The following is a 16882-nucleotide window of genomic DNA, read 5'->3' on the forward strand; positions in this document are numbered from 1 at the left end:
TCTTCTCACTTCTTTCCCCTTGTAATGCCCTCCCTCCGGTTTGTGTTCGCAGTCGACAAATCGGACTACATGGTGGGCAGCTATGGGCCCCGCCCGGCTGCATATGACTTTCTGACCACGGTGGAGGAGGCTCCTAAAGGCATGCTGGCCCGCGGTAACTACGTCATCAAATCCAAGTTCACCGATGACGACAAGCACGACCACCTGACCTGGGAGTGGAACCTCAACATCAAGAAAGACTGGAAAGACTAAAACAGGCCTTTGAGTGGGCAGCAAGTGAAAGATGTCTAACTGTCGTGTCTGTCCCAAGACGCCTGCCGCCCGCCCCGCCCCGCCCCGCAATCCTGCAGTCTCCTTCCGCCAATTGGCCTTTTTTTTTTTTTTTTACTGTTGTATGTTTTCATGTTATGAGCTATGCCTTGTCAGCTTATGCCTTCACCCTGACATTCCTTTGATTCCTCTTAGCATCAGTAGCAGCACTTTACCCCGTCCATCCGATCACATCACCTCATTAAGCTTTGATTGGTGGTACCTCACTCCCCCTGCTTCTTTCCTTTCCTTTTGCTGGTTGCCGCTTCTCCAGGATGGTGTCTTCCTTTCAGAATGAAGTACATGTACATGGTTAAAGCAAGTGTACAATCAACTTGAGTTTGCCTTTCTACCTAGTTGTATCACTGGTTGTGTAACTGTGTGACTGTCTCAACATCAACTGATAATCAGCTGTCTCCCCGCCACATCCATCATTCCTTTCCTTGTCTACTCGCTTGCTGAATTTTAATATGACGACCAATACCTGCCTTCATTCAGAGCTGCTCTACATGTACACTCCTTTTTAAAATGAGTGTGGCCCAGGAATGATTGGTCATAAAAAATGCCTTATGATTAAAGACTAGTCTCACCGTGTGTACGGTTGCTGCCAGGTAGCCTGAAAGTCAAGGGCTCACTTCGCTGTCAACTAACACCCACCTGTAGCCCTGTTGAAGTGGAGGTTGTTTTGACAGACTACTTGTCAGTTGCGGGCACGGCCAATGCTCCCCCAAATAAACCCTTTTATAATTGCAGGGTAATGAATGTTTGGAAAAATTGGAGGAAAAAAAACAAAACAAAAAAAGCCTGAAGCCTTATCACAAATGATCATCTCAAGAAAATAACAAATGTTTGTATTGTTTGCTTTGGTGGTGTTCCTCTTTTGCCTTACACGTGCCCCCTGCAACACCTTCCAAGACGGTTCCAATTGTGTCGCACAGTCAACAAATGCCCGCTGATGGGAGTGATTGATGGTGTCAAGTTCAGCCGCAAGCCTTCTTTTCCCTTTTAAACGCAGTAACAACAGTCAGATACTTAACTCAGTATTTCATACAAAGACTGTTTTGAAACAAATGTGACTGGTAACCAACCCCAAATTAACTTGTACTGCACCAGAGCATATGGATGTAGAGCTTTTTTGGTTTCAACAAAAGCTATTGTATGTATTCCTGCGCCATACATTCCTCCACATTGTATAGTTCCTATGAAATCACTGGCATGCTGGTGGGGTTGTACATGATGTCATTTGTGATTGTTCTTGGTCAATAAAGATTTTGCTCAACTTAGGCTCTTAGTTGTGGTAGTTTGACTTTAACAGCATACACATTACGGAACTCAGGAGAAACCACAACCTCCAACAATATTTGCTAAAGATAGTATGGAATATCAAAAATTGTTGGGAGGGGGGGTAACAGAAGCTATATGGATCTCTGACTGTTATAGCCTCCCCTTGGCATCCATTCCGGCATAAACTTGTTCTTACACCAACAAAATATTGAAATGCAAAGAAAAATAAGTCAAAATCATTGTATGTTATTGTTTACCAATGTATGTATGTTATTGTTTAACAATATTAATCTGTCATAACAAAATAGAGCAAATACTTGAAGGCACAGCATTACAATACCTGACATGCAATGTGTTTCATTAAATGGCAGTACGGTAAACAGTGGACAGGTTCGCCCTTATTGGGCCTTGTCAACTTAACAGTAGAAAGACATTCCAGGGCAATTACTGTACTTTGCTTACAAGCTGATGCATTCAGCAACATCCAGTTTAAAGAAAGTAATATGAAATGACAATGATGTCAAATGCCGCTGTTCTTTCCTGTATGTACACCATTTACACATTTGTACACACACACACGCACGCACGTGCACGCGCACGCACACAAACACACACACAGAGAAACTTTTTTTACACGCTTGGTCCGCCTTTGCAGCAGTTTAAATGGAAAAGTCAAGACTCATCCCAAAGAGTAAGACAGGCTACACCACATTCATTCATTCAATTTGGACAAGATTTGGCACATATGCATTTTTTTCTTTTCCTAGTAACCAAGAGTATTTTTCACTTCAACCTTTGAGGTCAAAAATATTAATTAGCATGGCTTTTAGTCTCTTAACACAGGGATTGTCAACCGGTGGTCTGAGGCCCCGAGTGGTCTAAGGAAATGGAAAATAATTCACATTTTTAAAAATACAATTAATTTATTATTTCAACATGATTTATTTTCCAGCTAATTTTCTGAACCCAAACTATGCCAAATGTAGCTGAGATTCCCAAAATAGACATACCGATGCAAATAAATAGCCTGTATAGGTCTATCCTCCTTCGGTGCAAGATGTAATAATATTCCGCCAAAGCAGTTGTCCCAAAGTTGCTTCTTGCTTATAATGGTGGCCCCTTGGACAAAACCAGTTGAAAACCCCTGTCTTAACACAAAGTTTAGACAAACAAGGAGTGAAGCACTTAAAACATTCCAGTTAAAAACAACAAATAAAATGGAAGCTAAAAGAGAATATGAACAGGAGAACACCCCCAGTCCACAGAAGGTGCACTTCAGCTTCTCATACAGTAAATCTGCGAATAGCCCTGAAATTCTGTTCGGTTACCCTTGGATGTGTTTGACATGGTTGTAACTCTGCTCTGTCCTGTAATACATTAAGGTTCTTTTTTGGGGGGGCTTGGGGGGGTGGAACTCATCTGGACAGTTTGCTGATAACGCGAATGAGAGCAGCGTTCTCATCCTTGAGCCTCTGGTTGTCTGCTTTCAGGTCTCCCAGAACCTTCAGAAAGAACAAAAAGCTGGTGTCAAATCATTACACAAATTATTTAGAAACTTATCCGACAGAGGAGATTGTCTTCTCTTATTTGGAGATTGTCACCGGCCATCGTAAAAAACACCACTGTGGGTATCTTTAGTCTTGATTTAGGATGCTTCAATGTTTCGGATGGCTTCCAATAGACTACTTTGCTTAGCGGCCTGAGATTATGTTGTCACGTGGCACAAAAAGGCACGTGTAGTTTTACACAATGCACACAATTTGTTATTCCATTGTTTTATGGCTCTAGGCCATAAAATGGTGTCTAGTGATTGGAAAATGAAGCTTCAAGAAACGTGTTGTATTTTTTTTTACTCCTCTAGATGGTTTGAATAAAGGAAAGGGCAAGGCTGTACTCTCATATCAATGTTGAACAGAGTGCCATCTGCAGGGGTAAAAAAATAAATAAATAAATAAAATAAAAAAAAAAAGCCTTTTGGCTAAGAGAATTGATTTAGCATGACGTGTGTCCATCCATTTTCTGAACCGTTTAGTCCCCACGGGGGTCGCAGGTGTGCTGGAGCCTATCCCAGCTGTCATCGGGCAGTAGGCGGGGGACACCCTGAACCGGTTGCCAGCCAATCGCAGGGCACACAGAGACAAACAACCATCCGCACTCACACCTAGGGGCAATTTGGAGTGCTCAATCGGCCTACCAAGCATGTTTTTGGGATGTGGGAGGAAACCGGAGTGCCCGGAGAAAACCCACGCAAGCCCGGGGAGAACATGCAAACGCCACACAGGGAGGGCCGGAGGTGGAATCGAACCCGCACCCTCCTAACTGTGAGGCGGACGTGCTACCCAGTGCGTCACCGAGCCACCATGACGTGTGTCATTTAACATAAAATTACACACAGCATGTATTTTTTAATGAATTCCAGGATGTACCCCAGTTCTCTGCATAGCGGATGCATGGGAATGAATAAATGGACAACAGAGAGAAGATTTAAACTCGACTATTATTTGAACGACAAACTGGACTGAAGTGTCCCACTTGATGGAAAAGTTGTTTTGTTTTTACACGTGAGCATCCAGCTCTGCTTCTTCATGTGAATTGTACTTATTACTGTAGCGTGCTAATCATTGTGAAGTCAGTAAGAACCTTCAACTCGTCTTCCAGTTCTACTGCTCTCCTCTGGAGGGCCAACTTCTCCTAAAAAGGCAAAACAAGCTCAAGTGAGTGAGTTCGAAGAAAGACTTCTTCCTTTCATCATTGTCAAGTGTACTTACAAATCTCTCCAGCTCCAACAGGGCAGGTCTATCTGTGCTGCCATCTTGACTCTGTCACAGAGAGCAATTGTCAAGTCGTGTGCTAGAATCACAAGTCAAACCCAGTGCTTTTCTTCTCAACTTATCCTTGAAAAAGTCCAGCAATTTTTTTAAAGTTAGAAACTTTCTATGAAAATGAATGAAAATTTGTAGGAATGAACCAAGATTTTTCAAATTGAAGATTGCCTCTTAAAAGATAAGGTAAAAAAATATTTTGACTAAAACACATTTCACAGAGTGATGCTTTGGTTTACGAATAACCCAACCCAAGATTTTCAAGTAACAAACTGGCACTTGTATTTTTTTTTTGGTGTATTTTTTTGCTGAGCCATATTTTGAAGTTTCCAATACAATGCCATTGAGTGAAGTGAGGGGGATGGTGGGTGGGGTTGAGGGAAGTCGAAATGATTTATATTTATGCTTGAATATCCGAGGTGATTCTGAGGAAAGTTTTCTGTTTGGAATATTTCCAAATGTTGCCATCTTAATGTCACATGGAACTCTACCGTAATCTTTCTGGAGATTTTGCAACCTACTACTAGTATAGCTATCCAGGTTCACACAATCCAGTTAGCTAAACTTCTGTTTCCAAATCAAACGTCAAACTGGCCTGACCTGTCTGAGTCTTTCTAGCTCCACTTTATTTTGGCTGAGCAGCAGTTCCGTCTCTTGCAACTTGTCCTTTAGTGCCAGGTTCTGCTGCAGTACCTGGAAGTAGAGCTGGAGGGGGAAAACTATGACAGTCAAGGCTCACTATAGTCGGGTTCTAATGAAGGTACAGAGGTCTGCACATATACAGTAGGTGGAAATATCTTGGTGAGCATTCCAGACATCCAGCAACTTTTATTGAAAGCCAAATCTCGTTTATAACATTCCTGTGTTTCCTTTGTAGGTATGTGCAAACATCTGCATGGGGAGGAGCTCCGACACGTACCATCCTGTAGTCAGCGTCCTCTAATCCACTCGCACTGCAGGGGAACAGAGAACTCTGATTACATGTCTTAATTTTTTTTTTCTTCTAATGAAATGCGAAAAGGAACTCTCTCGATAGGGAAGCCGGGCCCACATATAACATGGACACAGACATTGGAAAGATCAACTACAGTGAAATAAAAATACTTGGGGACAGATAGTAAATCCCTCCAAAGGATTTAGAGGCATGACTCAACTTGATATACAGTATTGACTTGATGTCCTATTGACAACACAAGCTATTCTGGCATGCAAGAAGCTGCTATCAGTCATGCAATGGTCTAGTCTGAGCTTCTGACTCCATGTTAAAACGCAAATCCAAAGGCACTTATTTGCAGTACTGCCATGTTTAAAAATATAAAAAAAAAAAAAAAAAACATTTAACTGCATCAACAATAACAATAAAATGAAAACGAAAATTACTTTAAAAACAAAAACTAACTGAAAGCAAAACACATTTTTAAAAAACCTAATACTAACACAAAACCTAAACTAAAACTAAAGTGTTTTGGGAAAATATATAACAAAAACACCCTGACAACTTACTAAAATAAAAAACAAAACTCAAAGCAAAATTAACTCGAATTAAAATTCCAATGGTAGGGGTTGGGTTGCTACTGAGGTGCTGAGTCAGGGCCTACGTGTGGAAAGCAGTGCCCACCATGAATATTTTATCACAGCAGATTATGGTGGAAAACAAAAATCACAATACGGCGACATAATAATAAACATGACAGTAAAACTTACACGGAGGGGTCGTTTTCATCAAAATGAGCATCCTCATCATCATTCTGAAACACAAACCGGTTGTCAGTGACACACCTTGGACAATTTTGACTATTTTCATTAAAAGCAGGCCACATCTATGTTAGTTAAGTCAGTTTGTATTATAAACCAGTTAGAAAAAAATCTAGTGAGGTGGGCACCAGGTAGCCCCCAAGGACCACATGACAAAGTCACAGGGCCGTTCTAAAAATAGCTCAATAGTGATGGAACATTGTGATATTGGGGGGGAAGGGTTGTTGTATAAGTTGATCATTTAAAAACGTAAACCCTCGCAGAGATTTAAACACAAAAAATACTGGGTTGATTTTCCACTTGCTTGATATATGAGAAATTTGAGCACGGCGGTACTTTTACTCAAGCTTGGGTTAATGGATGCATTTCGAAGTTGACGTGCTCAGGCTGGTTGGCTCGCTGGGTAACATCACAGCCTCATAATGTAGAGGTCAGGGTTCAAATCCCGACAGGGCAGATGGCCCACCCCTGGTATACAGGTGGTTTGTGCCTGAAAGGGCTTCAGGAATGAAAGTTGCTTCTTACTTATTTCTAAGCACAGCTATCGGTATACTGATAACCGGCTAATTTATATCTTGTTAGCTTTATCTCATCAGTATGAGTAGCATACTTGGGCAACTTTTCAACCCAATGCGCTGGGTATACATACATAAATGAGAACAGAATGGGGTTGGTCCCCCTTGGACCCTACATCAAATAACACACAAGAAGTAGCTCAGTTTCAAAAAGGTTGGTGAGTTCTGATTTTAGTTGGGCATGTAATGTTAGCCTGCTGGGTGATGCTCATTATCTTTGCCAGAAGCAGCAAATATTTTCTGGTCCTCTGCCTCATGGTTTTCTGGTCCTCTTCCTCATGGTAAAAGTTTTTGAGTCTTTGAAAAGTTGCATGTTCTCCCCATGCCCCATGTTTTTTTTTTTTTTTTTTTTTTCAAGATACTCCTTTTTGCTCCCATAATCCAAAAACAAGAATGGGAGGTTGAATTGAAGACAGTGAAAAACCCAAAGGCATGAATGCATTTTTCTTTTAATTGACTCACTTCAAATCAGCTGACAGGCTTCAGCTCACCCGTGAGTCTAAACAGGGTAAGTGGTGGAAAATGCATGCATATTTGTCAAATGTTTCTTTTATGTCTTTTTGTAGTATGGGACCATACAATGGGCCAAGAAAGTTTGTATTCACCATTGTGAAAATGATGTACAAAAGAAAGTGGACTTGGCGTATCCTTGAATGGCTTAGGAGTTGACAACCAATTTTAATGTCCATTACAACCACCTACACCAGAGGAATGGAAAATTTGAATTACAAATGATAAAGCCCAATTTAGTATTTTTAGCACTTTTTCCGTTAAGAATTAACTTTAACGCTACCAAAAAAAAGAGCACATAGATCGTCGCTATCATGGAGGCCGACCCAAAAAAAAAAAATTGGAAAAACATGTTAACATCCCCAAAAAGTATAAAAGTACAAATCTGTGAATGGCAGACCAGCAGTACCTGTAAAGCAAACTTCTGAGGTGGCAATACTTCATGCAAAACGAATCAATTGATTGGCTGTGAGGTCTTTGCTGTTTTTGATTGCATGAGCGTCTTTCTCACCTCTCCACCCGGCTGAATGACGCCGGTGGAGCGCCTCTCTTTTCTCGCTCGCCTCCTGTCCTTCGCTCCCAGGCGCCTGTCGCCCTCAGGCTCCTCCTGCTTCACTGGGTCTGTATCTGTAACGCATGAAGAAGGTGCTTTAAATACGGGGAGAGTTCACTATCTTGCTCAGGGAAACTTGGTCACAATGGCCAGGGATCAACCCCCCCAAATTCTGGGTTCTACCACTATTTCATTGTTATTATCCAAGTCAAATCTGTATTCAGAATTTGTTTTGTTTTTTACTTCTTCCTACTGTGATTGAACAGTTGTATCGAAGGACGCAAATCCATAGCTCGTTTTCTTTCGTTTTTCTTTTATTTGAGTTAGGTTAGCCTTTTGACAATTTTGTGTTGCTGCGTTTTGTATTATGTTCAATCGCTGAACTTGGCACATACAAACATCTTGACTTGTCAGAACAAAAAATTGGTGAGCACTGATGAAGGAAAAAAAAACAATGATATAACAAAAAAAACATATTTCCTCATTCTTTCTATGGCACAACAGCATAAATGCTAAGTTGAACAGAAAAAACCTGAGTAGCGATAGAATGTTTACACAAACAAACTCACCCCTCTCAGCTAGAGTGAGCGTGATGATGGGGCTGACGGGCTGAACGTTACGAAGCAGGGGATCAGCAGCCTTCGACATGGTCTTCTCAGCTTCCTTTAGGTCTGTTAAGGTCACACCCTGCAAAAGAGCCAACCACAATTCACAGAGAACTTTCAGTTGAGAAGACATGACAAAACACAATATGTTTTCTTGGCATTTAGCTCCAATGTCAGTGAAGTCGGTCTGCAACAAGAGGGTTAACCCAAATAAATACTATAAGAGACAAATATCTTTGTCACACTAGTCACAGCTGTAGAGGTTTCACTGCTACAGCAGTTACTAACTGATGAAGTGAGTTGCTTCATCTAATTTCATTAATTGACATTTATTGTGGAGTCAAATGATTATTGTTGAAAGTAGTAAAATAATAACACTGCAATCCAGTACTAAAAACAGAAGGACAGTGGTGAAAGGAAAATAATTGGGCCTGTAACTACATTCGAAGTGTAATTATGGCACAGTGTTTTATAATACACACAGCATGTGATGAGATTTCAAGATGTTGGGACAATAAAGCTGCTGTGTAGCCTTAAGAAAAGAACTTGCCAGTTAGGTAAAGCTTCATTTTGCTCAGAAAATCCAAGGTGAGCCAGGTTTACATTCTGACTGATGATTTCAATTTAGTCTAAATTAACAACGTAACCACGAGTGAGGTGTGCAAGCATTTGACGTGTAAGGTTTGCTGCATCTGCTTGCTCCTCTCAATCACATTCAACAACTTTAAAGCTGAATGGACAGCTGTGGACCTAAGTAAACAGTGCGATTCGCTATAACAATACACTTCAAACCCCCTCTGCATACCTGAGTGGAGCGGCGGGACTGGCGCAAAAGTCGAGAGCGAGCTTTCCTCTGAGACTCAGACTCCTCATCTCTGACTGGAGCCTGAAACCTGAACAAATGCAAAGGACAATACCGCTAATAGCCACACCTGCACCAAATAAACATTTTGGAGCATTCCATGTAGAATTGACCGGATAATCAGTATGTTTCCTACTTGCGCCGCTCAGTAGTAGGTGTGTTGGGACTCTCAGACGTGCTTTCCCTCGTTTGTGGGGTGGGCTGGACCCTCGCAGTGCGAACTGCCTTGTCCTGTTCCCTATTATCCTCGCCGCCTCTCTCGTCTGATGTCTACATTGTAAAAATACATACAACCACAGATTTCAACAGTCTATTCGAATTGGGATAGTATCATCCTAATTAAAAAAATAAAATAAAAAAGACAACACACAAGAGCATTCAAACTGTTGAATGAGACTAAGTGTAGAGTGCGGAAAGTGAATTTTTGATCTGCTCAATTTGAAAATGTGATCACTTAGAAAGGAAGTACACAAAAGTGTATTGTATATAGTTCAAAACGTGTGTAAACACTGTTGACGTTGAATTCATTTTACAACTCCCTGTAACCTTATACATACTGTATATGAGCAATAACCAAACCAAAGATCTTGAACAGGTGTCATGACAAATGAAATCTTTTTGATATACTGTACAGTGGTTGAAGCAAGGCTTTTAAATCCCACCTTGTCAACTGGACTGGCTGCAGACGTGGTCCCACTCTCAGTGTCTGGACTGGACACGGTGGAGCTCTCTGGAGAATGACAACAAACACTTGGTTGCGCCTCAACACAGACAATATTGGAAACCAAATGATTTTTACAAGGCAATTATCATCACCTGGACTGCTCTCCTTGTCCTCGCTTAGCTCCAGGCCTCCTGAGACACCCCTTTCTTTCGATTGGTCTTGAAGGTTCAACTTTTCTTTACTGCTCATTCTGCACACTGAGCTCCTGGTGGCAACAACGTAGAGGCAGAAATTAGCATGCAGTGTGTTTCATTGGGTTTTACAGGGCTGCTCGGTTATGGGTAAAAATCATAATCACGATTATTCTGTTAATATCTAAATCATGATTATTTGCACAATTATGTTTTTAAAATTGGAAAAGCACTTATTGAAGAAGTTTGGAACAGCATTTATTTATTTATTAAAAAACAACAACACTCTCCTGTCAGCAGTGTTGGGAAAGTTCATTTTCTACACAAACTGGTGGAAAGCTCAGTGCTCAAATTTTAAAATGAACATGTCAGTTCATAGTTCATGATTGAAATTTTATGAACCAAGTTTATGGTTCCAAAAATGAAATAATTCTTTTCTTCGACCCCAATCAAAAAAAGTTGCTACAAGCTGTTAACCCCTGGCATTTTCTCATCGTTTTCACACATTCCATTCACAATAACATGTTCTTGTTAAAGAACCAGAAAACGTTTAGAATTTGGGACATATAAGTGCAAAGGTAAAGGTGCAAAGCCCAAATAAATAACTAAAACAGTTACAATCTCTTTAAGAGTAATTTGTGGTTCAATTCATGCCAAATTTCAGAATACTTTGACAGGATGATACTTTATCGTTGCCGTTTGACAAGAAATAGCGAATCTGCCTGTCGCGCGACATGAGTTTTTATCGAATGGAGCGTCTGCCATCGCACCGTGCGACTGTTTGTGACCGGGGTTGCCAAATCCTTTCCACCGCCTATTTAAGCCTCGTTTACTGTGTGTTTAGTGTTTTTTTTTTTTTTGGAAGTCTAAGAAGAGAAAACCTGGCATCCTTGAACCTAAGTAAACTGAGGTTCAAAACAATTCAATGGCCCCAAAATGAGCGTGTTCACAAAAACACAAACGGAACAAAAATGTGCTACATTTAGTTCACGTTCATCCAAAATATGAACGAGTTCATGACGCGGTTGAGTTGCTCATGCGTGTCTCAGAACACAAACACCAAATAACAATTTTTCCTCGATTCTATGAATTTGGAGATCGTCTGGAGCCAAAATTGTGATTATGATTCAAACTTGATTAATTCAGCAGCCCTACTGGGTCTCATAAAATTTTTGAATGAAAATCTACAATTAAAAAAACCCTTAAGGACACTGTCCAGTAATTTCACTTAGTGAGGAATTGACATACAGAAGAATAGCAATATGAAGATGATATCACATGTCAAAATAGGGCGGTGGCCATGAGAAGACACTTGTATTTAAAGAGGTCGGAAACATTTTAAGAGTTTGACAATTATCTATTTACTAAAACTTTTTTTTAATACCGCTCATCCTGTTCAAGCATTAGCCAATCCCAGTTTGGGTGTGAGGCAATGTACACTCCTTGCAATGACCACCAGTCAATCACCGGTCAATCATTGTCATCAACTCTAATGTTTGAAAGAGGGTAACAGAGCTACATTAGATGTTTGCCGGGCCTAAAAGTATTGGATAAATACAAACCTTCGTTTTTTACTTTGCGCATTTACATTGGTAGCACCTTGTTGGTTTTGCCGTTCTCGTATGGACTGCTCGTTGCGCCACTGTGAAGATGGTTCAAGACACACAGACGTTAGTGATATGGGCACCTGACTGGATTCATTCAGGAAAAAATGCCTCACATTGGCTTGTTTCAGAGCTAATTCCTCCAGGAGCTCTTCCACACTTTCATCTGCTACATCCAGAGGCGTCTGACCCTGCAGAATACATGATAAACCAAGTAGAAATAGTCCAGAATACAAGACCAATTCACTTTACATGAAAATCAAAAAGGGAAGCCTCACTGAGCTGCTGCGGGCTTCCATATTGCACATCTGCTCAGCTAAAATGTGACAGGCCTCCCCCTGACCCCAGTGTGCAGCAGCGTGTAGAGGCGTCCACCCATCAAAGTCCATGGCTGACACATCCAGCCCACATTGACAAAGTAGCCTGGAGATCATCAAGTGAAAAAGAGTGTCACAGGAGATTTTCTCACTTGAAGTACGATGGCTCAATGCTTCTCTCCTCTCTGAAAATTGTCAAAAGCCTCCTACTTGAGCGCTTCCACGTAGCCTTTGGCCGCAGCCACGTGGAGAGGAGTGGCTCCAGTTCTTGGATGTCGTATGTCAGCAGGTGGTCCCTCAGTCAGCCAGGTCCGAGCATCTGTTGTAATCTGCTCTTCCTCTACCCGCTTTACGGCCTCTAAGTCCAAACCTAAACACAAGCAGAATACCAATATTTTCAAAACAATTCAATTCAGATTCAGTTGAGACTTCTATTGAGACAAGACAAAGGCTTGATGAATGACCCCAAAGTGCTTAAAACTGATAGTGAGCTTATATGCAATTTCTGTGCTTTTCCATTTATTAGGGCTATGCACGAAATCAAATCCAAATATTTGTACTCTGATCAGAATGAAATCTTAAAATATGCCCAAAGCAGCTATGTATGTATGACATAGCTATGTGGGGAGTGCACATGCGTCATGTGGTGGCAAGAGCGTTTGCCTGGATGCAAATAGTTGGTCACCTAACGACCTCCAACTAAACTGTTCAGCAGTACGGTCAAAGTAAAGCCCTTCTACGCAGTGTGTCAAATCTGTCGTTAGCCTCTTTCACAATACCACTCGAGGCAAAACATTTTTTATAGTTTTTTTATTGGGGGGGGTCACTCACACACACATTCACACCATTATATGTGGGAATCGAACTCACAGCGTCGGCACACAAGCCAAGCAAGTGCACCCCTACACCATTAGCCACTCCCAAAGAATTATAGTTGGTTGGCCAGAGAGAACGTTTCCTCAGCTGGTTAGCTTTTGTTAGCTTTAGCTTTCGTTAAGAGGCCGCTAATGCCTATTGATGCGGAGGATTTTATTCTGGGTAAACAGTGGCAGGCAGCCACTGAGCGCTGGTGACTGCCTGCCACTGTACTTTACAGTTCATTAGGATTAAGTTTGCAAATAAGACCAGCTCAGTGACCTAGTGGTAGAGTGTCCGCCCTGAGACTGGAAGGTTGAGGGTTCAAACCCGGCCGGGTCATACCAAAGACTATAAAAATGGGACCCATTGCCTCCCTGCTTGGCACTCAGCATTAAGGGTTGGAATTGGGGGGTTAGATCATCAAAAGATTCCCGAGCGCGGCACCGCTGCTGCTCACTGCTCCCCTCTCCCCCAGGGGATGGATCAAAATCACACGGGGATGGGTTAAATGCAGAGGACAAATTTCACCACACCCAGATGTGTGTGTGACGATCATTGGGACTTTAAGTGAATGTGAGGCTTTGTTAATACATTACATAAAGTGAGCTAATATGTTGTTTGGTCGCCAAAAAACATTTACCTTGTCTCAGAGTGTATTCCTGGAGAAGGGCCTCAGTGGTTTCATCCAGGGCGATGTCCACAGGAACGTCACCATCACAATTGACAGCAGAGAGAGAAGCTCCATGCCGCAAAAGGAAACTGATAATCAAGCGCAGAGCGACAAACTGTTTAAAAATGAATAAATTAGCTGTTAACAGGAAACATCAATGCTAACACAAAGGTTCTTTGTCGAGTTATAATATTGTACCATGTGTTTTCATTTCTTTAAAACGGTTTAAAATTCTACACAATGTGGTACGCCCAGCATGTTCATTCTTTAGCTGACATGTTGTCCTGCCAAACACAGTCAGCAACAATGATAGCATTGTTGACTGCACAAATAGCCTGGCACCCACAGAACACTATGGCATCAAGACACTGTTTTATACAGTGCATCGAGAAAGTATTTGCAGGGCTTCACTTTTTCCATACTACAATACAGCCTTCTTACAAAATTTGAAAAAGGATTATTTTCCCTTTATCAATTCTGCACACATCTCTTAATGACAAAGCTAATCTTTTTGGTGGTTTGGATTTTTGCAAGATGATTCAAAGAAAACTAAAATATCCCATTTGAAAAACGATACAATCTCTGCCAAGAAGCTAAAAATGGAGTTCAGGCGATTCCTTTTTCCACTGATGATCTTTGAGCGGACACGATTTGAAGAGGCACACAACTATGCAAGTAAAGACCCGCAGTTGGCAGCGCCTCTCGGGGGACAACTAGGTATGACGTCTACGTTCATGTCTGTAGACCTTTGTGACAGGATTATTTAGAGCAGAGGTTGGGGCACAAAGTCATTTTTGTCACAGGCTACATAGTAGTTATGGTTTCCCTCAGAGGGCCTCTATGACGATGAACCATATGATTGCCTCATATGTAGTATACCACATGTACGGAGCAAATCAATGACTAAGTAGCTTTGAAATCAGAATCTAGTAAAAAAACAAAACCAAAACACGTTTGTATAGATTTAAAAGTGGGATCGGTAACAATGCTTGCAATATATCAACATGATTAAAGGTTAAGACAATTTGGCCATTTTAGCAAGAAACATTAAGTCAACACACAATCGGCCACTATGAAGAAGTTTGGAGGTGGCCCAGCCTGTGGAAAGATTTGAAAACGGCTGTGCAGCAACGGGCCTCATCAAACCCGATGGTGCCTGAGAAATGTTCCTAAGAGCAATAGGCTCAAAGATAGGTGTGTAGTTTGTGGGATCAGACTAAAAAACACTTGAAGCTGGAATTCCTGCCAAGGTTGTGTCAAAAAAGAATGTTGGGAATACTGATGCATATAGTGATTTCTTATTTCCATTTTTTGAATAAATCAGCAAACATTTAAAACAAAAGACTTATTGCGTGTAGAATTTCAAGGCGGAACATGAAGTGTTTCCGTCTCGCAATAAGGCTGTAAAATGCCAATATGTGGGCAAAAATGAAGCACTGTGAAAACTTTCCAGATGCAGAGTACAATTGGTACAGCCTTGCAAACATTGAACAGTGTTGAAGAGCAACCTACTCTGCTATATCAGGGTAGCCGCAGGAGGCAGCGACGTGTAGGGGTGTCCAGCCCTCACTGTCAACCTGGTTCACATTGGCACCATGCTCCAGAAGAAATGACACCATCTCCATGCTACCATCGATGCAGGCCTTTGCAGGATTCAATTTTAAAAACAAGTTTTATTCTCAGTAAGGGAATAAAACTCAGGCAGTAATAGCAGCTTCACCTGATGTAACGCAGTTATTCCATCAGCATTGGAGCAGTTAACAATTTCTGGTCCATCCTCCTTGTTGCTGCTCATTGTGTCCTTGGCCTCTTGTAGCATCACTCGGGCCTCATCTGTGTCTCCGCTGGCACACGCAGCCAGGAACTCTGCAGCTCGGTCAAACCTCACCCGTTTTCTAAATAGTGTGACGGACAGAATGGAGGATGAAGACTCACTTAGTATTTTCAGATTTGATTATTTTCAATCCATCCATTTTCCATGCCACATTTCCTCATTAGCGTTGTGGGTGAGCCGGTCAGAGCCAGCTGACTTTAGGAAAGGGTCAGAATGGAGCCGACATATTCACACTGACATTTAGACCTACAGATAATTTGGAACATTCAATTATCTAATATACACACATGTACAAAATTATTGATTTCATTACAGAAACACACACAGAAACTCTGACCACTCAGAGTCTCTAAAGGGGTGGTGGACGGTGAGGTGGACGTGCTAACCAGTGCTCCACCATGTTGTAATTATTTTGATATTTAATGCAAATATACATAAACATATATTTGCTGTCTCCATCGTTTTGAAGCACACCGGCCTCATCAATGCGTGTGTGAAAATGAATAGAAAACGAATCCTTAGAACTCCAAAGACTAGTAGCCTACACAATATCATTTTCACAATAACAACACTATCGATGTGTAAGATTCAGCAGCGTCCGTGTTGAGCAACGGCGTGACATAGCGCCAACACAGTGTCAATACAGTTTGGGCCATTGTGCCCCATCACTAATGGCTTGAATAAAACATTAAAGGCCTTCAGAATTCTTAGACCTTCCACTTTTTCGACTGTAAAATAGCTTTAAAGCATAGGGAACTGTGCTGTACTAAGCTAAAGGACGTGCCGATGTATCTCATTTGTAGTCCACCCACACAGGTCCACGCACGTTCTTCTAGATGGACCTTCGGGCAAAGCTAACCAGCAGCTAGCAGACAAGTTGTGTTCAAGTGTTCCCCAAAGAGGTTTGACTTACCTTCTCTTGAGGAGCGGGCTGCTTTCATCGTTTCTCGAAATGAGCTGCTCACTTGGAGGCTCCTGCAGCTCGGCCTCTGACTCCTCGGTTCCTCTTTCCACGACATCGCCTCGCCATCTCCGCCGGGGCAAGGCCGACGCTTTGTCGGTACAGGAACCGGCCCAGCGCTTTAGCTGCTCCCGCCGCTTGGACCTCGCCGAGTCGCCCATTCGATTATCCAAGGAGGACCGTGTTATTGGAAATAAAGCATAGCCAGGAAGCGAAAGACACACCCTCCATGCGTATTCTTTCACTTCCTGATCACTGGCAGTGAAGCTTCAGCTCGTGCTTGTGCTCGTGCTCGTGCGATGTTGGTGAGCGAGTCGCGCGCACACAGCTTCACACGTCACAAGCGTTGTACAGTACAGTTGTACAATAAATGAAAGAACTGCTGGAAAAAGTGCAGTATAGCATTCAGCCCATTCCTGACAGCAAATGTCAAAATAATAGTAATCAGACTTGTGTCTTAAAGTTCAAATATTATTCTCAATGAACAGTTGAACAAGAGGCAAAAACG

General features: G+C 41.8%; 1 protein-coding gene across 2 annotated transcripts; it reads right to left on the reverse strand.

Moving 5' to 3' along the window:
• Positions 1–2988: 2988 nt before the first annotated feature.
• Positions 2989–16683, reverse strand: ppp1r12c (protein phosphatase 1, regulatory subunit 12C). 2 transcript variants are annotated; one of them, XM_037260277.1, is made up of 20 exons: positions 16327–16683; positions 15300–15474; positions 15092–15222; positions 13550–13668; positions 12262–12421; positions 12013–12157; positions 11851–11925; positions 11693–11772; positions 10092–10204; positions 9938–10005; positions 9412–9545; positions 9219–9306; positions 8378–8495; positions 7767–7882; positions 6120–6163; positions 5335–5368; positions 5016–5120; positions 4362–4412; positions 4234–4284; positions 2989–3095 (listed from the first exon to the last, which is right to left on the reverse strand). In XM_037260277.1, exons 1-20 carry the CDS (start codon positions 16533–16535, stop codon positions 3009–3011), a joined length of 2103 nt encoding a protein of 700 aa, XP_037116172.1. In that variant the 5' UTR covers positions 16536–16683; the 3' UTR covers positions 2989–3008. The 2 variants fall into 2 exon arrangements, with proteins under 2 accessions (XP_037116172.1, XP_037116180.1); XM_037260285.1 differs by lacking the exon at positions 5016–5120.
• Positions 16684–16882: the final 199 nt, after the last annotated feature.

The sequence above is a fragment of the Syngnathus acus genome, chromosome 1, assembly GCF_901709675.1.
Source record: "Syngnathus acus chromosome 1, fSynAcu1.2, whole genome shotgun sequence".
Classification (NCBI taxonomy): Eukaryota; Metazoa; Chordata; class Actinopteri; order Syngnathiformes; family Syngnathidae; genus Syngnathus; species Syngnathus acus.

Excerpts from the sequence above, each read along its gene's own strand:
- ppp1r12c (XM_037260277.1), bottom strand. The coding sequence starts at position 16,535 with ATGGGCGACTCGGCGAGGTCCAAGCGGCGGGAGCAGCTAAAGCGCTGG. Across the intron at positions 10,205-11,692 it reads GCGCAAAGTAAAAAACGAAG|GAGCTCAGTGTGCAGAATGA; the intron begins GTTTGTATTTAT and ends TGTTGCCACCAG. Across the intron at positions 7,883-8,377 it reads GCTCACTCTAGCTGAGAGGG|ATACAGACCCAGTGAAGCAG; the intron begins GTGAGTTTGTTT and ends CATGCGTTACAG.